General features: G+C 46.2%; 1 protein-coding gene across 2 annotated transcripts in view; it reads right to left on the minus strand.

Moving 5' to 3' along the window:
* Positions 1 to 4,595: 4,595 nt before the first annotated feature.
* LOC119453416 (snRNA-activating protein complex subunit 4) overlaps positions 4,596 to 26,893 on the minus strand; it is a 73,604-nt gene continuing 51,306 nt past the window's right edge. For both annotated transcript variants that reach the window (XM_049668110.1, XM_037715443.2), the window contains 4 exons: positions 22,343 to 22,597; positions 20,382 to 20,592; positions 8,851 to 9,020; positions 4,596 to 5,292 (listed from right to left, as the gene is read on the minus strand). In XM_049668110.1, coding sequence (XP_049524067.1) covers positions 4,699 to 5,292; positions 8,851 to 9,020; positions 20,382 to 20,592; positions 22,343 to 22,597 — 1,230 coding nt within the window. In that variant the 3' untranslated portion in view covers positions 4,596 to 4,698. The remainder of the gene's footprint in view (positions 5,293 to 8,850; positions 9,021 to 20,381; positions 20,593 to 22,342; positions 22,598 to 26,893) is intronic.

The raw sequence follows: 26,893 nt of genomic DNA on the forward strand, positions 1-26,893 counted from the left end.
GACACTGTGCATTGCCTAGCAACCACCTCGCGGAGCGGCGTTTGCTTCACCTCCTCTCCGTGCCATGCACATGTTGCCTTGACATGGGACGTTAAGGAGAGGGAAGGAGAGCATGCGCACGCTATATATGCTCGGGAGAGAGAAACAGAAATTGAGAGCGAGAGAGAAATTGTTGCAGCATCAACGAGGCAACGCGCAGAGCTGCTGCCGACGCCGTTCGCGTTTTCCCGCGTTTGCACCAAACGCACGCGGTGTCCGTGACTGCAGCAGGCTCTCTGGCAGCAGCTCAGCAGGTTCGATCAGCCACGCCCCGGCAAGTGTGGAGGCGCAGCTTGGCCGTGACATCACCGGGGACCGGAGGACCGAAGCTTGGAGCCGCCTCGACGCCAGCAGAACTCTCGTTGACTCTGAGGCGAGTACATGTAGCCTTGACATGGGACGACCAAAGAAGATCCAGACACCCGAAGAAGAAGGCGCTCATCTTGAAGCCTGTCGCCCAGCCGAGCAAGACTCTGCACGTCGGTGGCAAGCCAATTTGGAATACCATGCCCAGCAGCACTTAGCATTTCCTAGCACAACTTAGCCAAGCCTAGTAAAACCTGGAAGATGCTAGGTTGATCACCAGCTCCGCTGTTTACTCCAGCCTTGCACCGCTAGTGCAAGCTGCCCACATTTTTTTGAACTAACTGAAGTTTTCGAAGTAAGTTGCATCTGAAAATTCGTAAATTACGACGTACATGAGCTGCAGACATGACAGCATCGAGTTTTACTTCGAACATGTGAGAAAACATAATTCTGTTACAAGGAAACTCAGACAAAGCCTCAATTGGAGGTCAAGTATTCCCGAGTATGCCAAAAAACGTCCGTGTGGGATAACTTTGGGACATTGGAATAACTAGGTGGAGGACAAAAGCGTGAGAAGCATAGTGCGGCGACAATGCCTAAGAGATGGCGCTAGAGTATCGCGCGTCGTCAGGGAGGTTTCTCGGCGGCAGCTTCAGTGAATCGCGCCCACGCGTCACCCACACGCTAGCTTTTGCGACCTCCAGATTAGCAAGGCAGTCACGCCACACTTGGCTCCGTTTGCAACGTGCTGCACGAGACCTATTGTTCGCGCCAGCCAATATACCGTGAAATGAAAGCACGTATGCTGCACTCAAATTTCGCATGAACAGTATCGTAATTGTTGGCGAAATTTTAATTGAGTGGGTACTTACCAAATTCCCTGTTTTGAAGGCACTTAAAGAAATCTGCTGAAGGGTGCACGTGCAGCGGTTTATTTGAGCGCTGGCAGCCAAACTATGACGAGCGCGCCGTGTCATCCCCCATACCACATCAGTGATGCACTCCTGGAAGATGGCGCCCTCGTATTTCATTGCACCGCTGGTGGGTGCGAAGTAAGGTGCTTTTCAATTGCTAATGAAGACAAAGTGCAGTCTGCTGTGATTGGACAAGTAGACAAATCAAGCCAAACAAGCCCCAATATATATTCTAAGAAAATATGTGCAGAAAATTTCCTGCACTTAAATAATAGTGTGCATGGAGCAAACAATCGCCAAGTTCATACAATAACCAAATATTTTACGTTACGCAAGCAGCAAAACTGAAAGAATCTGCATACTTGTGCGATTTATCAACGACAACAATGGAATAATTTATGGGTAGAGTAGCTCGTAGGCGGTTCGATGATGTACAAACATTTACAATAGTAAACGAACAAAGATCAATCTCCCTCCCTTACCCTCCCTAACCACCACTCTCACATTTTCAGACTAGGATCCCCACCTCACCTAGCTGCCCACCTCACCTGCCCAGGGCAGGTGAGCTAGGCGAGGTGGGGATCCTAGTCTGAAAATGTGAGGGTGGTGGTTAGGGAGGGAGATTTATTTTTGTTCGTTTACTATGGTAAATGTTTCACTCTGTGACGGGGAGGGCAGATGAAGGTGAGGATGCCTTCGTAAGGACAAGCCCTCATGAGAGCGCCCATGTCTACAAGAATAATTGTGGTCTGAACAATTCGGCCGACCTGTGCTACTCCTGCGGTCTACCCACTTTATCCGAGACAGTTGAATACTTTATTGCAAAATTACACAAATATGAGTTGGTATATTGGTAGTGTGACTTCTTTTTTTCATGTCCAACACCAAGCTCCTTCTTTAAGCGATTTCAAGCAGTCGTCGCAGTATTAGAATTGGGGCACCCAACTCTAGGGCGCCACTAATGAATAGCGTCTTGCCCCTGCGCAAGCGCTCAACACAAACCGGTTCTTTGGTTTAATGTTGGCCCTGAGGTGCCCCATTAGCGCCCCTAAACTTTGTGTAAAGAAGCATATTACCCATCAAAGTGATGGCTCCTGCCAGGCAGCAAATCCGATTTAATTTCTCTGCAACTGCTAACGTTCATGACAAATGCCGACAAACACCATTGCTTTCATTCATTTCACATAGATGAGGAAGATTGAAGGATAAATTGCCGCAGCTTTTGAGATTGTTAGTCGAGAGCTTGTACGCCTAAAGAGGGATGTTTTCGGCAGGCGTTTGTATTTACAATGCCTAGGCTGATGATGGCAGCTGCTTTGAGTTGCTTCAGACAAAAAAAAAACAAGATTGCCCTTGGAGGCGAACATACAAAAAACAAGTTTAGCTAAGCTCTGCCTCCTTGACAATTATTACTTAAAACAATAACAGCAGCGTTAACATGACGGACACCAGAAAGGTGACAGGATAAACGCAAGACTGTACTAGAACAAACGCCATCAGCGTTTGTCCTATCACATTTATTCAATCTATCAGGTTAATGTTACCATTACTGCATAAATGTGAATCAACCAGTTGTCACCTTTCGCCTTTAGTGTTAAACCTTTAACAAGTGCATGTTTTATATTGTAATTACTAATTATTTTATTTATGAAGCACTGATTTTAAAAGTTCTTTCAGAAGCCATATAGGCACAGCAAGCGCTCAACACAAACGTAATTCCGAAACAAGGAGTTCGCTCTGAATGGGTTTCGTTCTTTGTAAACCAGAAACACAAAGTGTTCACGGTCTGGGGCGACCGAAGTTTGGTTGTCCCTATTCTAAAACTCCCTAATATTTTGCATTTATTAGTCGTGGCTGTTGATGTGCCTGTTAACATACTTGCTTGTTTGTTTTGGGTCAGAGCATTGGGATATGAATAAAGTGCTCTTAAGTGACTTGTGAAGCATAGTGTGGTGTTCTATAGAGCAGCAATTGTTTTAAAATTTGATTACAGTCTGCAAACACTCCAAAATGACAAGCAGTGTGAATTCATAATTTCACATTGGTTTCAATATTAGAAGTTTTTGTGCATTGAGAAGCTAGATAGCAAGCCAAAAATACATAGTTATAATGATAAGCCCCAAGGTGGAAACCAACTTCTACATTCACAATTCACATGTATGAACTCGAAATAAGCGCATTAATTCACAAATGGCGCAAATAGATGGCATATATATACTTTTTTTTACTACCTTAGTCCATGTTGTGTGAACATGTTCTGTGTTTTTTTGTTTCTAACCACGTTTAAACCATTCTATTAATTCTAGTTCTGGGATGATTGCTATACCTGCCTGTCCTTATTGCCTTTAATTGCTCAACTAGATTTCTTTTTTCCCTCACACCTGGATTATACTTTCCTTTTAATGTGGTGAACATTATCATTCACCTTGGTGGTGGTTACACAGGGCGTTTTTTTTTTTTTTTTGACCACTCAGAATTTTTAAAAATCACCTGTGGCAGATAGCATAAATCTAATCATAGAGCTGTATTACTCAAATGCTGACATTACTTGCACGAGAAATCAAAATGCATAATCAACAAATTAACAAAAATTAAATTATTTTTCATTAATTACTTTTCGGCACATATTGCAATTTACAAATTGTAGCCACTGATTTCGCAAGGGGTACTCACATGAAACAAATTTTCAGCATGACACCAGTCTTGTGCTATTAATTGCAGAGTTGGGGACAAAATACATTTGCTCCCAGTTACATTAAAAGAAAACGATGTTTTCATTAAAAGAATAAGAGGAAGAACAGTGCATTTTCACACAAGTGTTGACGGCTGTAAATATGTGCAGTAATGTAATTAATTAGGAAGCTAACTACAATATGTGTTAATTAGTCAATTAAGCATTTTGATTTTTTGTGTAATGTCTCCTGCCTAAGTAATGTATCTCAAGGACTACAATGTCGACATGTGCCACAGGCAACTTTTTAAAATGCTGTATGGTAAAAAAAATCAGCCCTTATGGAAACATACATTTAGTAGTCTTAAAGTCAGCATTTAACTTTTCTTAGACGATTGTTATATCTCCTTGCTTACTCTTTTTCTGTTAGCTGTTTTGCCGATATTGCCTTTTCGACCTGTTCAATATTCTACTCTGCACCTGAAAGTGTCTGCTTATCATTGTATGACAAATTATGCATGTATTTTCTTAACTCCTGTGCACTGATATATATGAAGATTTACTACGTTCCAAACTGCCACATTTCCGAACAAGAGTTACAGTATTTAAAATAAATAAAGAAATAATTTACAAGTTTTGAGAGCCATGAATAAAATAAATCGGTAGTTGAAAATTTATTACAACGATGACCTTACATTGCAAAATTTGTATGCCTAAATACAGAGGCACAAAACAAACATGAAGAGCAGCTGGTGCATGCAAGTGAGCCTATGCATCCACGGCAGAGTTGGGTGCGCTAGAGGCCAGCGCAGTGTCGGCCTCCTCTGCAGTGCCCTTTGCCTCCTCTGCAGTGGCCTCCTCTGTGTCTGGTGCCCTTTGCTCCGATGTGGCAGCAGACACAGCTGCCGCTGCCGCTGCAGCCAGTCGCTTGCGCTCCTTCCACTTCTCCTTCACCCATGGCTTCTTCAGCTTGGACTTTGCGCGATAGTACTTCTTACGTTTCTTCTGAGTGTCTGGTGGGAGCTCCACCGTCTCGGGAACGTTCAGAGTGTCCATCAGCGCAGGCCAGAAAAAGTACGAAATGAAACGTGCCTGCAGCACGTCGTAGTTCTTTCGGGTGGCTCGCAGCTCCTCACACCGACTGCATGACTGCTGCGAAGTGCTGCTGCCGGCAGACAGGAGGCCATCTTCCAGAAGGCTCCTGGACGTGCACTCAGTGCAGCGGATGTCGTCGACGCTGTCTGCATCGAGAGCTGCCGAGAGCTCGGGAAACGACGAGTTATCCTGCAGCGCTGGCAAGGAATCGGCGAGGTTGCCATTGGCATAGCGATCTAAAAGTCGCCCATAGGTAGCCACTGTGGTCTGCAAAAAAGGTGGACAAAAAAGCTTTCTCAATGCTTCTTTAAACTTGCAATGGGCATACCTGGCACTGCCAGATGATCTCACCTAGAAATGAACCATGTCACAGGGCTTGATAGGTTGGACTAAAGTTTCACAAAAAAAAGCTTTCCCACAAATTAGCTGACCATCTAAATATTTAATTTACTTCGCTGTATCCAATAATTTGTTATATCCGTGTTCATTATACTGAGATTCGACTGTACTTATTGTACATTGTCATCACTCTCAGACACTTTATTGCATGCTATGAACCACCATAACATGTTGTCCTTCGTACAGTCCATACCGCACTTGATATTAAGTATTTATCAAACAACTCCGCAACAATTGCCAACGGTATAGTGGTCCCCTCTGGTTCTGTCGCCATCATGGAGGAACAAAAAAACTGAGGAGAGGCCCTACCCTCCGTGCGCTAGGAGAAAAGTGTGGAGGAAGTAACGTAGTCATGGTATTTTTCTTTATTTTCTCACGATTTTTGCACTATCGCGGCCATGTTGTCGTGGCACAATGGCGGCTTTGTTATGGTGCGTGCGCTCTTATGTGTTGTGCCGTAGGTTTCGTACCATGGCAAAGACGTCGTGTGGGCAGGTTTGCATTAGTCTCTGTGTTTTGTTCCGCAATTTCATCTGGACCATGCTCTCCCGGATGTTGCTGTGACTAGGTGGGACTAAAGGAACTCCAACGCGCGAGATGAATGCACATGCAACGGTGTATGCAATGCACCGTGCCATGGCAATGGCTACAGGCTAAGGAATATCTGCGGGAAATTTTGCCCTCTTCGGTGGAAGCATACTAACGTGCCATTCTAGAATGAAACTGTGTTTCAGAATCTGTACAATGAACGCCTTGCAGGTCAGTGACAGTTGTGCAGTATTCCTGCTTTTGACCGCGGGTGATAATAAGTAACGATGATAACGTAGAACGTCATGCAAGAATGCATAATCCTGGCTTTAGAACTTTGCTTTCAGTAACAACTTGCTTTTGTACATATTAAAACTCACGTTGCTCAACTGTTACTTGTTTCTCGCAGTACTCGCGACAGCACAAGCTCGTTTGAGGAGAGCGCTTTCGAGGGTCATACAGGTGTGCCGGTGGAGTTTTGCTTCATTTTGCTGCCCTCGACACTGGCATTCACGATGCCTGCTTACCCACCTGTAGTGTTTCATGACCTAGATGTACACGTTGACATTTACAGTAGCGCTCAAAGCGCTGCATTCATGCAACAGCGCACCATTCACGGAAGCACATGGGTCAAATTAATCTTTTTGAAACTAAATAAAATTACTGCACAAAAATACTTAAAGGCATTTATGACAGGTACAAGTGGAAGTGAAATTGCAAAGTACACCAGGAGCAAGAAACGAACAATTCACAAAATCCAGTTTGCACAATAAATTTGTTTAGCAGTTTCTCCAAATTGCATCGCTAATACGATTTGAACATAGAGAAAACCATTATTTCAATTCAGTCACCTTTTCCATAAACACATGTGACTGGCAACAGAAAGAGTTTGCACACCCTTTGTCTCAAGTCCAGAAAAAGTTTATCTGCAAGCCTTGTGCAGGAGGGCTTAAATATTACCATTTGTGAGAGTACCATTTAAAGTCAGAATGCATAGACTTTTTTCGTAGCGCCGGGCGTCTAGATCGCAAATCCGTCTGAGAACCCTACGAAGTCCAAGCAGAAGCGAGCGATGAAGGTGATAGATTTAAAAAGACGCAAGAACTGGGCAGTGGCCGGTACCTGCTGTTGGTGAGAACAGTTCAGTTGGCTGGGCTGATAAAGCATCTTTATTTTCATAGAAGCCGGTAAAAGCAGCAAATTCGACCGCACGGTCGAATTTGCGAAGTTCATTATCAAATTCTTTCAACATGACGTCGACAACCGTTATGAAATGATACATCGCAATTACATCTTTCGGTTTAGGATCTCCGTGGAGCACGTGCGCTTGAGCGAGAAATGTGAACAAGAGAGGAGAATCTGCCACGACAAGATGGCGGAATAACGCCAACTTCCAGCGTCACATTGCTTCACAAAGAGTGACGTCAGGGCCCCTACTCAGTATTTCCCTTCCTTCATGGTCGCCATTCATTGTCGCCATCTTGTGATGGCAATGGTGATGACATTAGCTAGGCTGGTTCTGACGGTAGGCTGTTGAAAATGTGGTTTTGGATTCATATTGGACTGCACCGCTCGAGCAATTTTTGGAAGAATTCTCGCTCAAAAATAAGGTATGTGTTATAAGCAAATAATTACAGTAATAATTAATTGTTAACTACCATTTTCACTTTAACATCATCTTGGGGCAGGCCAAAACTAGGCATCTCTTGACAGGAGAGGACGTGTGTTCGATGCATTGACTGTCTCCCAAATGTCACCAATATGGACACGGCCGCTATTGGGATGACCATTGTGGTCACCATTGAGGTCGGGCACGAGCGTGGTGACCAGCCAAGTTCGAACTATCTAGCGAAGGCTAATTTCGGCCAGAACCTTCAGTCGGGATTGAACAAGTGAAAAAACAGAATTACCCACAGTCAAATTTAAAGGAAGTCTACTGTATTAGGTTTTGCAAGCTTTCACACTGTTGGAATGTACTTCACAAATTCCAATTTTTCTTTTAACATCTCCTCACTTTTCTCAAAATACGCTTACAACAAGGTCCAATTGCTGCCCCAAAGACTTCATTTTAGTGGAGGTTTAGCATGTGGAACTAGACCTCTGCCTGCCAGTCTGTACTGGCAAAAAATTGCAAATAAGCTTTACAAGAGGGAAGCACGTTTTAACAGGACGGTTCTTTTTTTATTTTTGCTTTTTCTTTAAAGATCAAACAGCTTCAATGTGTTCTGCTTCTCTGCACACCCCACCATCTATTCACTTCAAAATTATGAGACATTATTAAGAGACTTAGATAGGCTAGTTGGCTGGTGGCTTGATGGAACATGATTATAACGGCACGCGTGAGGACGGGACACAGAAAGAATGAAAGAGGATTCAACAATTGTCCTCCACCCATTCTTTCTGTGTCCGTCCGTCCTCATATGCGCCGTTATAACCATGTTCCATCAATATCAGACATTAACTGATAGCTTTCTCTGTGTGTCCAAACCTACACATTACAAATTTTGTGTTGTGAAGTAAACACCACGAAAAGCTAAGCACACAACACAAAGGGTGACAGTAAAGGAGCCCCGTGACATTTTCTAAACAGCATACAGTCATGCCATGCGGTCATGAACATATGATCCAAAACTATTGTTCTTGCACAGAAAATTTAGAGCCAGACTCACTGTGGCTCAAATGATAGCCATGGGCAACAAACTTGTGTAGTGGCTTGACATGTTCCATGACATGTGTACTGATAAGATACAGACATGTGTGGGTCTTGTCTTCCAGAGAAGCGTTGTAAAAATTCCTTCATTTCAAAATAGTACAGCAGAGCCTGCAAGGAGCTTCTCGATCTGTCTTTCTTCTGCCACCCATTGTTTCAAGCAAGTAATGAGGATTCAACAAACGTACCTCATTGGGTGGCAGCAGGGGCAGCACGAGGTTGGCATCGCTGGGCTGGAATTCGTCTGGCACGCCAAGCACCTCCTTGCGGAAGAACTCTTCGAAGATGGGCACGGTGCCCACTTGTTCAATGTCGGGATCCACAGGTGGTTTCGGCAAGCCATGCAGATCATGCAGCACTGCCAGGAAAGAAGAGCCACAGCACTACTCAGAATGTGCCAGTGCTGCCAAATACGAATTCACTGATACGTAATTCCAGTTCTCTCAAAGGACTTGTTTCAAAAGTGCATTCAATTAAATATCGATTCGCTGAAATAATTCGTAACAAGTGCCAGCATCAGTGTTTTAGCATGACATACAACAGGACATCCAGATGGAAAAAGAGCCACTGGTGTAGGGACTCCGGACCGGGGAGGCAGGCGGGGAGTTCAATCCCCCCCTGGAGTTTCCTTTACAGTGCTCAGCCCCCCTACTCCCTCCCTCTTTCATCCCCGCTCCCCCATGCCTGTCGTGGCCCCGTCTACTTCATTTTGCCGGCATGTCAAATAAACAAAAAGTTGGGCATCAATTCATTCCTCCCCATGTCTCTCGTGTTATTTTTGCGCCTTCTCTGCAATGCGGTGCTTGATCTAACCTCAGACACGTCGGGGACAAAATTTGGCAAGGACCCCACATGCAGAGCTGCCCAACTTGAAACCCAAGTTGGTTACTGTCCTTGTCGAGTACTTGTCAATCATGTCCTCTTCTGCTGACGAATTTATTTCATCACTTTCTGACAAACATTGCTCTCTAGTTCATTTCAATGCACGTAGTTTGCGAAAAAATCACAATAACATTAGTGATTTCATTCACTCTACGAGACACCCTTTTTCATTGATATGTATATCAGAAACCTGGCTTTCGGATGACGATGCTGATCTATATGGTTTTACGTCGTACAAATCTGAGTACTGTCACCATGCGTCTGACGCCCATGGTGGCTCAGCCATTTTCATTTCTCCTGGCATTAATTATAGTCGCAGAACGGATCTCTCCATTGCCATTCCATATTGTGAATCGGTTTGGATAGAAATTCAGCAGCCTCATTTTACACATAATCAAAAAAATTTAATACTTGCTAGCATCTATCGTTCACCTTCTTCCTCACTTACTCAGTTCTTATCGGCTCTTGAGACCATCCTAAACAATCTATCATTAGAGAACAAAAACATATTGTTGGTAGGTGACATCAACATTTACTTATTAGATTCTCAATCGAATAGTACCATTGCTTATAATGATTGTCTTCTAGGGTATGGGTTAATGTGCCTCATTGACTCGCACACTAGATCCAACACACGTGGCACTAACACTCTTTTAGATCATGCTTTTTCTAACTTTAGTCCTCAAGTGTCCGGAGTAGTTGATGTCGACATTACCGATCATTATCCCATCTTCATCACATTTGATAGCCCTGTAGCTCGAATCAACACAGCTTTTACTGCAACGCGCTTTAACCAAGAAAGTTTCTTCCGTGCTATTTCAAACTGTGACTGGTCCAAAGTTAGCTCACAAAATGATCCAGAATCAGCAGTCGATACATTTTCCTCTTTATTCTCAGAAGCTGTTTCTTCTGGCACTCATACCATTGCTTATAACAAGAGGTACCAAAAGCCTCAAAACCCTTGGATGACCTCTGCCTTATTAACGAGTCTCAGAAAAAAGGATAATCTTTATAGGAAAGTGAAGAAACAACCCTTTAATAATGCCTTGGCACTTCGCTATAAAGGTTATTGTAACATTCTTAACTCTTTGGTAAAACTCGCCAAGAAACGCTATTATAATGAAGAATTTATAAAGAATAAAAATAATCCTAAAAGGCAGTGGAAACTGCTTAATGAATTCTTAAATTCACCTGCAATCAACCCGCTCATAACGAAAATCACTCACCATAACGCTACTTATTGTAACTCTGACGACATTGCTAATGCGTTTTCTGAGTATTTCTGTTTGCCATCCAGCTGTTCAAACAATGTTCCTTCACCTAATTTGCCGCGCTTACCTCACTCATTTTTCCTCTTTCCCTCTTCCTCTGACGAAATAGTATCAGCTATTCGCAATCTTAAAAATACTTCTCCCAGTCTGGACAACATCTGTGCACATCATTTAAAGATGGTTGCTCATTTCATTTCTCAGCCCTTAACCCATATAATCAATCTCATTTATTCTAAAGGTTCTTTTCCTGACTCATTAAAACGTGCTAAGGTCATACCAATTTTTAAGAAAGGTGATAAAGATGCTATGAAAAATTATAGGCCTATATCTATTCTTCCATCATTAAGTAAGTAAACTAATTGAACATCTGTTCGTAAAGCGTCTTAATGCTTACCTTTCGAAATTTAATGTTATAAAGCCTTCCCAATTTAGTTTCCGTCATGGAAGCTCCACTAACCATGCTCTGCTTTCTTTGACTGACTTCATCAAACATTCCATTGATAGTGGTAACTTTTCGGGTTCAGTATTTTTGGACTTAACCAAAGCCTTCGACACGCTCAATCACTCCATTCTTTTTAATAAGCCAGATTCCTAAGGTATTACTGGACCGCTTTTAAACTTTCTGAAGAGTTACCTATTTAACCGACAAAACGTGGTCTTCACTGGTGGCTCTTACTCTAACGCTAAGATTACTAATCAAGGAGTTCCGCAGGGGTCCATTCTTGGTCCTCTCCTATTTATTATTTATATAAATGATCTCCCTGATGTCATAAGTTCTGCACACTGCGTGTTGTATGCTGACGACACCACAGTATCATGTAAGGCCAAAACAGTTCAATCTTTAATATGAAAACTAAACTCTGTACTCAACAATGTAGTTTCATGGTGTAACAACAATGACCTAACTATAAACCCCTCTAAAACTCAGTTTATGATTTTCAGATCTCCTCAAAAGCATTTATTAACTTCTGCTGCTCTAACAATGGGTCCTAATACTATCTATGCTTGCGATTCTGTTTCTTTTCTCGGAGTACGTTTAGACATAACTCTTAATTTTGGTCTACATTTGTCAGACATTAAGAAAAAGACTGCTTTTGGTATTCGGGCATTAATTAAAGCTAGGCCATATTTCTCCTCTAATGCATTATTATCGCTCTACTTCTCATTTGTTCATAGTCACTTAAACTATGGTATAACTACCTGGGCAAACACATATCATTCGTACATCTCATCTGTGCAACACATACAGAACCAAGCCATCCGCATTATCACTTTCAGCCCTCATCGTTCTAACGCTATTTCATTGCTTAGACAATATAATATTTTATGTATTAGTAAGTTATTTGAATTTCATTGTACTTGTTTGTTTTTTAATATTATTAACCATCGGCTGCCTTTTGATCTCATCAACTATGACTTACTAAAAAACACTAACCGCACTCGCTTCGCATTAGAAGGAAGTTTATTACTTCCCCGAGTTCGCACTAATTACGGCATAAAATCGTTGTCATTCACAGCCATTTCATTATGGAACTCTATTCCACCCAATATAAAGTCTTTAACTGACCTTTACACGTTCAAAAAAACTTTAAAATTACACCTTCTATCGTCATAATCATTCTATGTTGTCCTTTTTGAATTGTGATGTAGCAATTGTATTATTTAGTAGTATTTATTACTATGTTTTATCGTTTTGTTGTTTTGCTATAGCTTTTGTATAATATTATTCTATTTATACTATATTGTCTTGCCATTTGCCTTTGCATTTTTTTTACATGCTTCCTTCATCGTGGGTCCCCCTACAGTCTTCGGACTATGGGACCCTAGTCTGTAAAACGTCTCCTTCATTTTATGTATTGCTACTTTGCTAATAATAATAATAAACTTCAACTTCAGTGAGCAGCACCTTGTCGGTTCATTAAACTTTTCTTCAAACAACTTTCTTCTCGCTGTGTCTGGGCTGTCGAGAACATGTGCGACGTGGTTGTAGCGGTATCGCTAAAAAGAGATGCAAACAAGTAACGAGCAGAGTATTGTGCAACCACCACATCGTACCCAACTTCGCAAAGTTCACTTGAGTATTGACACGTACACATGTTTATCTTTCACTGGTGGCCGCTTTCAACATTGGCTGACAAATGTTAAACGTTATCGCTCGGCGCAGGACGCGCCTGCATTGGAAGCTTCTCGGACGTTATCGATGCTTCTATCCGTCGTCTGTGGTCACCGACGCCCATGTAATCTGATTGTATGAGCGACGCGAATTGTCTAGAACTTTCTGGAAGACACGCGGGCATCAGGGATTAATCTGGAACCTTCGATGACTCAGGTATAAAAGCCGACGCGTTTCGCCGCTGATCAGATTTTCGACGATCGCCGACTGTGTTCGCCGCTATCGTTGTGCTTTGAGTGTACCTTGCTTTTGTGGGCACAGGTTCGCCCAATAAACAACCAGTTTCGTCGTACACAGTTTTACGACTGTTTTCTTCAGCGACACTACTACGTGACATCTGGTGGAGGTGCTAGTGCGTTCTTGCAGCGAACGCCCCCGCAAAGCCGCGATCCAAGCCCGAAACCGGAGGACAACGCCAACGTCACCAAGGACCAGCGAGCTAGCCGTAGGCAGCAAGGACTTCTGCCGGAGTACGGACTTCTTCCCGAGAAGACCACAGCGATCAAGGCCAAGTCAACGACCCCAATGGCAGCCCCAGCGTCCCCCATCCTGCTGCAACAACCTCGGGAGCCCCCGACCTTCCGTGGATCATCGGCTGAAGACCCTGAAACCTGGCTGGAGACATACGAGCGGATCGCGACGTTCAACAAATGGAGCGACGACGACAAGCTACGCCATGTCTATTTTTCGTTGGATGACGCTGCTCGGACCTGGTTTGAGAACAGAGAGACCACCCTCGTTACGTGGGACCTTTTTCGTGAAAACTTCGTGAGGACCTTCACGAGTGTCGTACGAAAGGAGAGGGCAGAGGTTCTCTTAGAAACCAGGGTGCAATTGCCGAACGAGAACATCGCGCAGGGTGCAATTGCCGAACGAGAACATCGCGATCTTCACGGAGGAGATGTCTCGCCTCTTCCGCCACGCCGACCCCGACATGTCTGAAGAAAAGAAAGTTTGGTTCTTGATGCGGGGTGTCAAAGAGCAACTATTCACCGGATTGATGCGCAACCCGCCCAAGACTGTCGCCGAATTTCTTTCCGAGGCCACAACGATCGAGAAGACGCTTGAAATGCGCGCTAGGCAATACAACCGCCGTGCCCTGACCAACTACGCCGATGCTCAAGCTCTAGGCGCCGACGACCTGCGCGAGACCATCAGAGCAGTCGTTCGCGAGGAGCTGCAGAAGCTCTTACCCAGGTCGCAGCCTCAAGTGGCATCTATCGCCGCCGTCGTCAAAGAAGAAGTTCAGCGCTCACTTGGTGTTCCTGATGTGCAGCCGCAATCGCCGCAACCCCAGCCGGAAGCGCTGACTTACGCCGCCGTTGCCCGTCGTCAAGGCCCTCCTTCACGCTCGCACCAGGGCCAAGTAACGCCGCAGTTCCGTCGCCCACCACCGCCGCCGCAGCCAGCACGCCCGCCCGTCACCCAGCGCAGCTACCCGAGAAAGACGGACATTTGGCGCGCCCCCGACCACCGCCCGCTCTGCTATCACTGCGGGGAAGCTGGTCATGTCTACCGCCGATGCCCATACCGCGAGATGGGCCTACGAGGGTTCGCCGTCAACGCGCCGCGTCCACAGCTTGGCGAGCGGCCACGTGACATTGCCGACTACCTCGCCGGAGCCCAGTGGCAACCACGACGACCCTCACGCTCGCCGTCACCAGGACGTTACCTGTCGCCGCAGCGCCGACCATACACTGGCCCAGCCCGGGGCCGGTCCGTGAGCCCCTATCCGGGAAACTAAAGGCAGCAACCGATGGAGGTGCGGTTGCTGTACGACGCAATGCCGAAGATCCTCCGACGCCGCCGACGACGACGATTCGCGATTCATCACGACAAGATATCAGCACGCCGCCTAGCAACAGCCTTGACAACACTTCGCCGCCGAAAGAAGACCTTCCGACGCGACGTAGCAGCAGCAGAGCAAGCCGACGCAGCCGTGATCCGACGCCACGAATTAACCGCAACGCCAGACGCCGGTCTACCGATCTAGACGTGCTCATCGATGGCCATAACGTCACCGCTCTCGTCGACACTGGAGCCGACTATTCCGTCTTCAGTGGCCCGTTCGCCGCCAAGTTGAAGAAGGTGAAAACAGCCTGGCAAGGACCCGATATCCGGACAGCGGGAGGCCACCTAATAACGCCGACTGGAATCTGCACAGCGCGAGTCACGGTAAACAACCGCACTTACCCGGCGAGCTTCGTAATCCTGCAGCACTGCTCCAGGGATGTCATCCTAGGCATGGACTTTCTAAATCAACACGGTGCAGTCATCGACTTAAGGTCCAAGTCGATAACGCTTTCAACGCACAACGCGATACCACCGCATACAAGCATAAGTTACCATGCCTTGAATGTGCTTGAAGAGCAAGTCACCGTTCCGCCTCGCTCCAGCGTAATGATTTCCGTCGGCACCGAAGTGCCTGCAGACATGGAGGGCGTCATTGAGGGCGATCATCACTTACTGCTCGACCGTGAAATTTGCGTCGCTAGAGGCATAGCTGAGCTACGTGCAGGGAAAGCAACGGTGATGCTCACGAACTTCAGCTCCGAATACAAGCACATTAACAAAGGCACCACGGTCGCCTACATCGACGAAATAGTACAAGCCAGCAGTGCTTTCGCCTTCACGGATTCCAGTGCACCCGCAACGACGACTATAATACCTGAACCAACTTTCGACGTCAATCAGAACCTTCCCAGGCATAAGAAAGAACGACTAAAAGCTCTGCTCCTGCAATACAAGGATTGCTTCTCGTCGTCGTCAAAAGTTCGACAAACCCCTGTCGCCAAGCACCGCATCATAACCGACGAAAATGCCCGCCCTTTGCGTCAGAGCCCGTACCGAGTTTCGGCGCGCGAACGCGAGGCCATAAGGCGACAAGTCGACGAAATGCTACGCGACGACATCATCCAGCCGTCCAAGAGTCCGTGGGCGTCCCCCGTGGTGTTAGTGAAGAAGAAGGATGGAACCCTACGTTTCTGCGTCGATTATCGTCGCCTCAACAAGGTCACGAAGAAGGACGTATACCCCCTCCCACGGATTGACGACGCCTTGGATCGACTGTACAATGCAAAGTATTTTTCGTCGATGGACCTCAAAACCGGCTACTGGCAAATCGAAGTCGACGAGAGGGATCGGGAGAAGACGGCCTTTATAACACCAGACGGACTGTTTGAGTTCAAGGTCATGCCGTTTGGTCTTTGCTCGGCACCTGCGACTTTCCAACGCGTCATGGATACAGTACTGGCAGGCTTGAAGTGGCAGACTTGCCTCGTCTATTTGGACGACGTCGTTGTGTTTGCCTCAAGCTTCGAAGAACACCTGCGGCGCCTTGAAACAGTTCTTCAAGCAATCAAAACCTCCGGACTCACGTTAAAGCCAGAAAAGTGCCGCTTCGCGTATGAGGAGCTCTTGTTTTTGGGCCACGTCATCAACAAGTCTGGAGTGCGCCCCGACCCTCAGAAAACTGCGGCCATCTCCAACTTTCCTCTGCCCGCTGACAAGAAGGCAGTGCGTAGATTTCTTGGACTGTGCGCCTATTACAGGCGCTTCGTCAAGGATTTTTCACGGATCGCAGAGCCACTGACGTATCTCACGAAGGCCGACGTCGAGTTCAAGTGGGAGACGCCGCAACTCGAAGCATTTGAAGAACTGAAGCGACGCCTGCAATCGCCGCCAGTACTTGCGCATTTCGACGAAAACGCCGATACCGAAGTCCACACCGACGCAAGCAGCGTAGGACTCGGCGCCGTGCTTGTGCAGAGGACTGATGGACTAGAAAGGGTTGTAAGTTACGCTAGCCGGTCGCTATCGAAGGCGGAAGCAAATTATTCCACAACAGAAAAGGAGTGCCTCGCCATCATCTGGGCTATATCAAAGTTTCGTCCCTACCTCTATGGCAGGCCCTTTAAAGTTGTGAGCGACCACCACGCCTTGTGTTGGCTAGCTAACTTGAAGGATCCTTCAGGTCGCCTCGCACGATGGAGTCTGAGACTTCAAGAATTCGACATCACCGTCGTTTACAAGTCCGGGCGAAAGCACTCTGACGCCGACTGCTTGTCTCGCGCCCCCGTCGAACCGCCGCCACAGGACGACCAGGATGACGACACTTTCTTGGGACCAATCAGTGCCGACGAATTCGCCGAACAACAGCGAGCCGACCCGGAACTAAGGAGCCTTGTAGACTACCTGGAAGGCAAGACCGTCATTGTGCCGAAGGTGTTCAGGCGAGGATTGGCGTCGTTTTTCTTGCAAAACGACATTCTCCTAAAGAAGAACTTCTCGCCTCTCCGAGCCAACTACCTCCTCGTGGTACCCTCAGCATTGCGTCCAGAGGTTCTGCAAGCTCTCCATGACGACCCAACGGCTGGACATCTCGGTTTTTCACGCACTCTCGCGAGGATACAAGAAAAATACTACTGGCCTCGCCTCTCTGCCGACGTCGCCCATTACGTAAGGACATGCCGAGACTGTCAGCGACGCAAAACACCGCCGACAAGGCCAGCCGGACTTCTACAGCCAATCGAGCCACCTCGCCGACCGTTCCAGCAGATCGGGATGGACTTACTGGGGCCTTTTCCGACGTCGACGTCCGGAAATAAATGGATCGTCGTCGCTACGGACTACCTAACCCGCTACGCCGAAACAAAAGCCTTGCCCAAAGGCAGTGCCGCCGAGGTAGCCCGATTCTTCGTTGAGAACATCCTCCTGCGTCACGGTGCCCCAGAAGTCCTCATCACCGACAGAGGCACGGCCTTTATTTACGGCAGAACTAACTCAAGCCATCCTGCGGTACAGCCAGACAAGCCATCGCCGCACCACCGCCTACCACCCGCAGACGAATGGCCTCACCGAGCGCCTAAATAAGACCATCGCCGACATGCTGGCAATGTACGTCGACGTCGAACACAAGACGTGGGATGCCATCCTTCCGTACGTGACCTTCGCATACAACACGGCCGTGCAAGAAACGACGCACATGGCGCCGTTCAACTTGGTCTACGGAAGGAACCCGGCAACGACGCTTGACGCCATGCTACCAGACGTCGCTGACGAAGAAAATCTCGACGTTGCCACTTATTTGCAGCGTGCCGAAGAAGGTCGACAGCTCGCCCGACTGCGCATCAAGAACCAGCAGAGGACCGACAGCCGACACTACAACCTTCGACGACGCTACGTCGAGTACCAGCCCGGTGACCGTGTTTGGGTCTGGACTCCGATACGCCGACGAGGACTTAGCGAGAAGCTGTTACGTCGCTATTTCGGACCATATAAGATCACCCGACGTATTGGCGCACTGGACTATGAGGTCGTGCCAGACGGCATTTCGCAATCACAGCGGCGCCAGGCACGACCTGAAGTCATCCACGTGGTGCGTCTTAAGCCTTTCTACGCCCGCTGACAAACTTAGGTACTTTGTTATTTTGTTATTGTTTTTTGTTATTTTGTTTATTACGCATGGTTTTGTTTTCGCTTTTGTGTTTGTTTGTAGCATCGGGACGATGCTTTTTAAGGGGAGGGTATTGACACGTACACATGTTTATCTTTCACTGGTGGCCGCTTTCAACATTGGCTGACAAATGTTAAACGTTATCGCTCGGCGCAGGACGCGCCTGCATTGGAAGCTTCTCGGACGTTATCGATGCTTCTATCCGTCGTCTGTGGTCACCGACGCCCATGTAATCTGATTGTATGAGCGACGCGAATTGTCTAGAACTTTCTGGAAGACACGCGGGCATCAGGGATTAATCTGGAACCTTCGATGACTCAGGTATAAAAGCCGACGCGTTTCGCCGCTGATCAGATTTTCGACGATCGCCGACTGTGTTCGCCGCTATCGTTGTGCTTTGAGTGTACCTTGCTTTTGTGGGCACAGGTTCGCCCAATAAACAACCAGTTTCGTCGTACACAGTTTTACGACTGTTTTCTTCAGCGTCACTACTACGTGACAGTATAATACTGGCATGCAAAGAGTCTTAAGGCCCGAATCTGGCATGCACTACCGACAACGTGTGCAAATAACTACAGTAGATGTGTAGAATGAAAGTATCCATTTGCTTGAGAGAGTATGTAACACTAGGCTACGGTGTCGATGCGACTGTCTACTTAATCAAACCTCCACCACAACGAGCAACCTCAATTACCGTAAAGAAATGCAATGTCATGACAATTATCTTCCTTCTTTTATTTTATTCCCACTCTTCTGCGACTGCAAACGCATACTATACATATATGCACACCGTGTTCTCTGTGAAGGAATGTGCCTATTCACGCCAATCGCATCATGACTGGCGTGATGCAATTGCGTGTTAAGAATGGTTTTAATAACTGAAAAAAAGCTATAAACAGGTTCCGATGGCATAAAAAAAGACAGTTCCACTTGCAGTGCCAAGGCGGAGGGGTATCCATGTAACACAGCTCCTAACACAGCAGTGTAGCAAGCAGCAGGAGGAAGCCAGGACAACACTACGTGTCATTGTAAGCTCCGTCCACCACCTATGTCGCATGGGCCAAGCGCTGATTGGGCACACTAAATACATTGACAATCTACTCGATTCGCTTGATGAAAGGTCAGGGGATGTTCCAGCATTGAGGAAATGGATGTCAAAGAAGGACAAATGGACAAGCAGTGATGTACAGAACGAGTTAAGCGAGATAATGGCCCACACAATAAAGTGGGAAATCGTTAGAGATGTAGTTTGTAGCCCGTTATGCGGCATAATAGCTGACAAAACAACTGATGTGACAGTCGAAGAGCAGTATGCCACCTGCGTGCGTTGGCTGAAAGCGCACTCAATGTCCACGAGAACTACCGTATTTATTTGAATCTACGCCGATAGTTTTCAGATAATCATATTCCAAACTCTAGGGTCGGCTTAGATTCGAGGATTTTAAAAGACACGCCAGTTTTTCATTGAAACTGCTAAATACGGTGCACAGCTAGCGCCATCTAGAAAAGTCAGTATCGCAGCCGCTACTGGCCGTGCCAGTAGCCAACCGTACACAAGCGGTCGCCATTTTGACCTGTGTCGTATCAATGTGCGGCGTAGTGTTATCGCGATCTCAAGCAGGAGATGCCACTATAGTGTTGCTTTCATGCGAAAAGTTGTGATAGCCGCAGGGGCATCGTCGAACCTTCAAGCCGGGCAGGAATTTGGCGCCGATGAGAAAAACGTCTGTCGTTGGAGGGGACAACGACAGAAGCTTATTGCGTGTACCGCAACAAGGATGGCATTTATCGGACCAAAGAAAGGCCGTCACCACGAAGTGGAGACAGTTTTGGCAGACTTTGTTCGGACGCAGAGAGCAGCTGCCCTTCCAGTAACAACGTAACAGTAACAAAGTGGGGAGTGGGCTCATTACACAAGTAGATAAGGCATATGCATACCATTGGTCACAGCTTGCAACTCCTGGTGCTCGTAGGCAGCCATGATGGGCAGCATGGGTCGATGCAGAGGCTGTGCGTACTGAGCAATGGCCTTGTTCAGTGCATGGCCCTGCACCTGCGAGTTGCTCAGTGTGCGGCCTGTCTGGTGCTGCTGCAGCATCTTCTGGTACAGCTTCAGGCACGTCTCCCGATCCAGGCTCTCGTCTCGACCCTGTCAAGAGCGCACTGCTGTCTCACAAACTACATGAGCATACACTAGCATTTGCAAATGTTGCCACTTCAGTAAAAAAAAAAACAATTGACTCCAATTAGCTTTTCCAATAGGAATCAACTGGGACCAATAGGAACCAATTGGAAAATGCTTACTTCCAACCGGTTATGATTGGATCAGAGGAGAAACCAATTGGAGTTGCCAAATGAAATGAACTGCACCCAATTGGAACCGACTGGAATATCCCTAGTTCCAACTGGTTACGATTGAGTTAAAGTGAAACCAATTAAGGCCGATTGGACTTGCCAATTGGAATTAACTGGGCCCATTGGGAAATCTTTACCTGCAATTGGTTAGGATTGAGTCAGGGATGAAACCAATTGAGTCAATTTGACTAGCCAGTTTGAACCAGCTAGGCCCAGTTTACATTCCCAACTGAGTCTAATTGGACTACCAATAGGAATAAACTAGCTAGAACGTAACCAACTTGGAAATCATACTTTCAGTTTATGAACCCATTCAAGGAAACTGGAATGAGTTATAGCTATATATGCATGCAGTATAATACTATAGCAAACCTGTTTCTGACAGCTGGAAAATTATTTAGGTTTGCTTTGTGGAGTATATATGTGTATTGGTATTGCTCTGGTGCAATTGGCCATTCCGACCAATTGGTTTCAAATCAATTGGCACCCATTGGGTACAATTGGTCACTCCAACAAAAACCAAATGGTCACGTTCCAGTTGGTTCAATTGGTCCAGTTAAGTACTAATTTAAGATTGGAAATTTTTGCAACTGGTACCAATTGTAAATTTCCCAATTGGAGTCGATTGGTCTTTTTGACTGGGACAAGGACCTTTTTCCCACGCTCTGAATCCCCTAGAACAGAATACCTGTTCCTAATGAACGATCCCACTCTTGGTGTGCATCTGTTCCTTCACTGGAAATTACTGTTAAACTAAAGTCTAATCTTGTTATAGTGAAGTTGCAGTCAACATTTATATACCTTTGTTATAAGCATATTGTTGCACATGTTGTTACATGCTGACATTGGAAGAAACATTTTAGATATACTACTTTGCTACATCTGATCTTTCATTCTATACATGTTTGTTATGTTGAGGTTCAACTGTGTTAGCCCAACGCATTTCAATCTGGCCCATTAGTTGAAACATCTAATACAGCCCCACACGATACTACATCTCAGAATTCCACTGTGCATGCACTAAGCACTCAAACAGGGTTTTGCAGGGGTGTGTGAATACTCGAATATCACCGAATTGAATAGTAGTGAATGTTCGAACAATTTGGGTCTATCTACTATACAATTTTTGTACTTTTCGGTGTAGAAACCAATGCAGTGTCTCGTGTCACATGCGCTGCATAGCCCGTCGTGCTTGATGCCGCGCAAGCAAGTGCCTCATTTTGTTGTTTTCGGCACAAAATGAGCGCCAATCGCTCCGCAGACAGGTCATTACGGAATTCTTTGCACTGCGAGCACTTCTGCCTTTGTACTTCTTACGACCAGTGGCTTCAGCAGCAGTGGCAGCAGCACTGTGATGACAGCAACTGAAGCTGAGGAAATAAACTGTACCATGTGTGGTTTCTGACTTGCATTTTAAGACCCTGAGGATGCTGTGAGCCATATTTGATCAGTAGGTGATCACAAACAGCTCCTTTCAGACAGTTGCAAGCATGCTTCATCTTGGTCAGTCTACTTGTGGCAATGGTCAAGAGTGCTGTGGCTACCTTGACCAGCAGCAGGGCGGCTTCTTTCAGTTTCTTGTTGGTGAGCTGGCGGCAGATGCGCCGGTACAGGTCCAGGCGCTTGTCAAGGCCCGTGAGGCGGGCGCGCCGCGCTTCATTCACGGAAGCTGCAGGTGCCTGCAGGGAGTGCTTCTCCAGATCAGCCACGGTTGGCTGTTTGGTGCCGAGGATCTCAGTCAGCCGTCGGTAACGCGTCAGTGCCGAGCTGGCTGTCCGCCAGGGCATCTCCTGTACCACCTGTGAAGGAGACACACATTCTGTAGAGAAGCAATGAAGCCAAGAATGGTGGCCACCAGTAAGGGTGTGTAAATAACACTGCTTGAGACAAATTAAACTGCCTGTCTTACCTTTGCTTTAATCTCTCTCTTTTAAGACCAAATTGAATACGAATCAAATAGTGCCAGAAGCAAAACTAATACCAAATATTTATCGAATGGTTTGCGAATAATGTACAACCTTCTCGCCGTTAATATCAAACAATTTTCACACTGTCTTCACAACATTAGAATGTTTCTGTCATTACACTGACATTATAAAGCATGCATTATTAAAAGCACAAAGAACACATTCAGAACAACTAAGCAGTTCGTTTTTAACCTCTGGGCTTTTCGGAGCACACGTGGTCACGGATGATCATAAATGTGAAGTCTATAAAGGCAGCCTTGTGAGCCACTTAATAGAGAGGTTTAGCTTGTCCGGTAATGGGGTAAACGTGGGCAGGGCGGGCGCTGGGGCGGAACCGTAAACGCGAGCAGCCTGTATGGTGCTGCCAACTGGTGGTACAGAGCTCGAACTGACAAAAACAGCTAATATTGCAGTAACCAAGTGTACTCAACTTCGCGGCGGCAAGTCCGTGCCTCTTGCAATCATTTCTTTCGCTTGGCATGTGCTGCCACTCGACGGGAACACGTGGAATTTTTTACTTGAACCAATACCTTTCCTTTTTTTTTTTAATGGCAACGGCGCGTCGGCAATCGCTTGTGCAGCGGCGGCAAGTTTTGGTTTGCACCTGCAGCAGCTCCTGCTTGTTGCATGTGCTAAACTGATGGCTATCTGGTTTCAAATCTCTAAAAGAGTGACCGATTGTTACTCGATCGCTTATCGCTCACCGCGGCGCGATTACACCTGTTCCCGAGCAGGCGCGTATATACACAAACGATGGTGCTATTTTTGCATTTCCTTTTTTTGGAGACCACAAAAGCTCAATAGCACCTTGTTGGCGATAAGACGAAGGCTTCTCACTTGTTACGGTTTCCGGACGTGCACACAACCATTTTTCAGTGCGCTTACCTTCTTCTTCATGAAAAAACATTGTGCATTTTACAACACAAACGATTTTTTTGTCACTTTACAGTCACTCTAAAAAAATTATGACCATTTTTTTTCGAAATAAGTTCTTTCGAAGAATTTAAATTAGCAATAAAAAAAAATCGACCCTGGAGGCTTGCATTTGGCAAACAATTCGACCCTCAAAGGGTTAAGGCAACAGGGAGCATCTGTGATCTGCCTAGAACAGGCAAGCCTAGACTTAGTGCGCAGACAATACAGATAGCGAGAGACGTCTTCACGAGAAGTCCCAAGAAGTCAAGTCCGCAGAGCCTCACGCGAGTTGCAGATTCCGAAGAAATCAGTGCACCGCATCCTACATAAACAACTTCTTTTGCGTGCATACAAAGGCCAGATCGTGCAGTTTCTCCAACCAAGGGGTTACAGTGCTCCTTATGACTTTGCAGCTGCCATGCTGGCTGAGATTGAGGAAGATCATGACTATCTGAAACGTGTCCTTTTCTCAAATGAGGCCACATTTCACCTGAACCGTGTTGTCAACTGACACAATGCTAGGATCTGGGTGTCCGAGAATCCCCACGATGTGTTTGAGACCGTCAGCGACAGCCCTAAGCTGAACGTGTGGTACGGTCTTATGCACAATAAAATCATAGGACCTTTATCCTTCAGCGGAACGACAGTCACAGCCAATACCTATCCTGACATGTTGCAGTTATTTGTTGTGCCACAGATTCAGGACATTCCGGATTTTCCAACGAGATGGTGTACCACCTCATTGGGGGTTAGATGTTCGTGCCCATTTGAATACATTTCTGGAAAGATGGATCGGGCGTGCTGATACCATCAACTGGCCTCCGTGACCAGCCGGACATAACACTACTGGATTTCTTCCTTTGGGGTTATGTCAAGGACCAGGTTTACCAAACACCAGTGAATGACATTGCAGCATTACGGTGAAGAATTACTGGCATCATAACATCACTCCCTCACGAAATGTTGACCAACACATGGGTGAAATCGGAATATCGCCCGGATATCCTTCGGGCAACGAAAGGAGCACACGTCGAAATTTATTAATTGTCTGTGTGTGTGTGTGCGCACAAAAACTTGAATATGTGTCCACTTCGATACAGCATACAAACAGCATAACAGCACAGCGTAAACTTAACCCGCATTCTGCTCATGGCCCCGACGGCATATCGAACCACATTTTAAAACGCTGCACTGATCATATTGCTGCAGTTTTTGGTTATACTCTATCGCCTATCATTGCGGCAAAGAAAGCTCCCTCAGGATTCGAAAATGGCCAATATTGCGCCCGCCGCCCATACATAAGCATGCTGATCGAGTACGGGTATGTAATTACAGATCAATATCACTAACCTCAGTGTGTTGCAAAATAATTGAGCACATCATCTATTCATGCCTTATCAAAAATGTTCAAAATAATAACTTTTTTTCATCCATCCCAACATGGTTTTTGTGCAGGGCTTTCTTGTACAATGCAATTAACCGAGTTCGTACATGACATTGCTTCATGCTTAGATAAGGGTGTGCAACTAGATGCTGTTTTTCTTGATTTTAAGAACGCTTTTGATGTGGTGTCTCATTACCTCCTTCTTTGCAAGTTATCCCTCCTGGGAATCCCAGAATATTTATTGGCATGGTTGAACGACTATTTGGCCCACCGCCAACAGTGGGTAGTTATAAATGGTTTGGCCTCATCAACCGCAGATGTACTACCTGGTGTGCCACAGAGCTCAGTTCTGGGCCCCCTATTGCTTTTGATTTCCATCAATGATTTTCCAAATGGTCTTAAATCTACAGTAAGACTCTAGGCCGATGACTCTGTACTGTATTATCTGGTGAAATGTGTTAACGAAATTGCTGCATAAATGTTCGAGCTCCAAAAAGTTTTGTCTTGGTGCGACGACTGGCACATGAACCTAAACGTAGCGAAATGTTTTAATGTTAGACTTACCAATAAAAAAAAAACTATACGCAGTTCTTTCATTCCCTAATTCTCATACCTTAAAAGCGACTGATCATGTCAAATACCTCGGTATTACATTCACTTCCACATTAGAGTGGAGATGTCACATTGATAAAATTGCTGTCAAGGCTTCTATGTTGCTGCACTTTTTCCGAAGAAATTTCAAACATGCGCCGAAACTCCTGAAGGAAATCTTGTATTTAACGAACATTAGGCCGATTCTTGAATATGCTTGTGTTACATGGGACCCCTTTACAGCTGTATTGAAAGATAAATTACAAAGAGTACAAAAACAGGCTGTGAGGTTTGTGACTGGCAATTATGAATTCACCATAAGAAGCTCGCAGATTACATACCAATTAGGCTGGGAGCAATTACAGTCTCGTCGAAGATTACAAAGGCTTAAGTCTCTCTTCAGCATTAATAATAAGCAAACAGGAATAGATAAAGATAGTTATACAGTCGAATCTCGATAATTCGAACGCGAAGGACCCGAAAATTTGTTCGAAGTAAAAGAAGTTCCAATTAAAGGAAGGACGTATTTTTGAAGTATTCGAGCACCATAGCACGATGCACGAACGGTGCGAGTCGTGAAATATTGAGGCACGCAAGCGCATAGTGAGCACAACCGCCCACTGCCGGCCAACGCTCAGGTTCCCGATAACAGCAGAAAACGAAACTTCTGGAAGCGAACTGGCGCCGGCATCGTGATGGGCGGGCGCGTGCAGAGACCGTCGAAGGTGAGGGAGGAGGGCGGCAGGGAAGCAGATTTGGCCTCGGCAACTCCGCAGCTTCGGTGGCTCCCCTCGCCCTCTCTCTCAACTCCCTCACAGTTCCCTCACCTTCGACTGTCTCCGTGCACGCCCGCTGCCGGTAACCCCGGCCCGGCGCAGATTAGCCCGCTCCCTGAAGTTTCGTTTTCTGGCGCTATCGGGAAGCGAGCGTTTGCCTGCGTGGGCAGTTTCGTTGGCCAGACTGGGCCTCCGCCACTGCATTAAGGGGTCTCCTAAGCTTTTGCTCTACGGCGGTGTCGGAGCAATGCCGATCGGAGGTGCCGCCGCGTCATTTGGCGCGCATGCTGACAGCATTGTCGGTCCCCGTATGTTTGAATTAACCGTAGCAAATGCTTTTATGTTCGAATTACCGAGCGTTTTCGGCCATTGAAATACACGTAACTTTGACGGGACCACAACGTCAGTTCGAATAAACCGCCAGTTCGAATTAGGCGTGTTCGAATTACCGAGATTTGACTG

Source organism: Dermacentor silvarum, chromosome 5 (genome assembly GCF_013339745.2).
Source record: "Dermacentor silvarum isolate Dsil-2018 chromosome 5, BIME_Dsil_1.4, whole genome shotgun sequence".
Classification (NCBI taxonomy): domain Eukaryota; kingdom Metazoa; phylum Arthropoda; class Arachnida; order Ixodida; family Ixodidae; genus Dermacentor; species Dermacentor silvarum.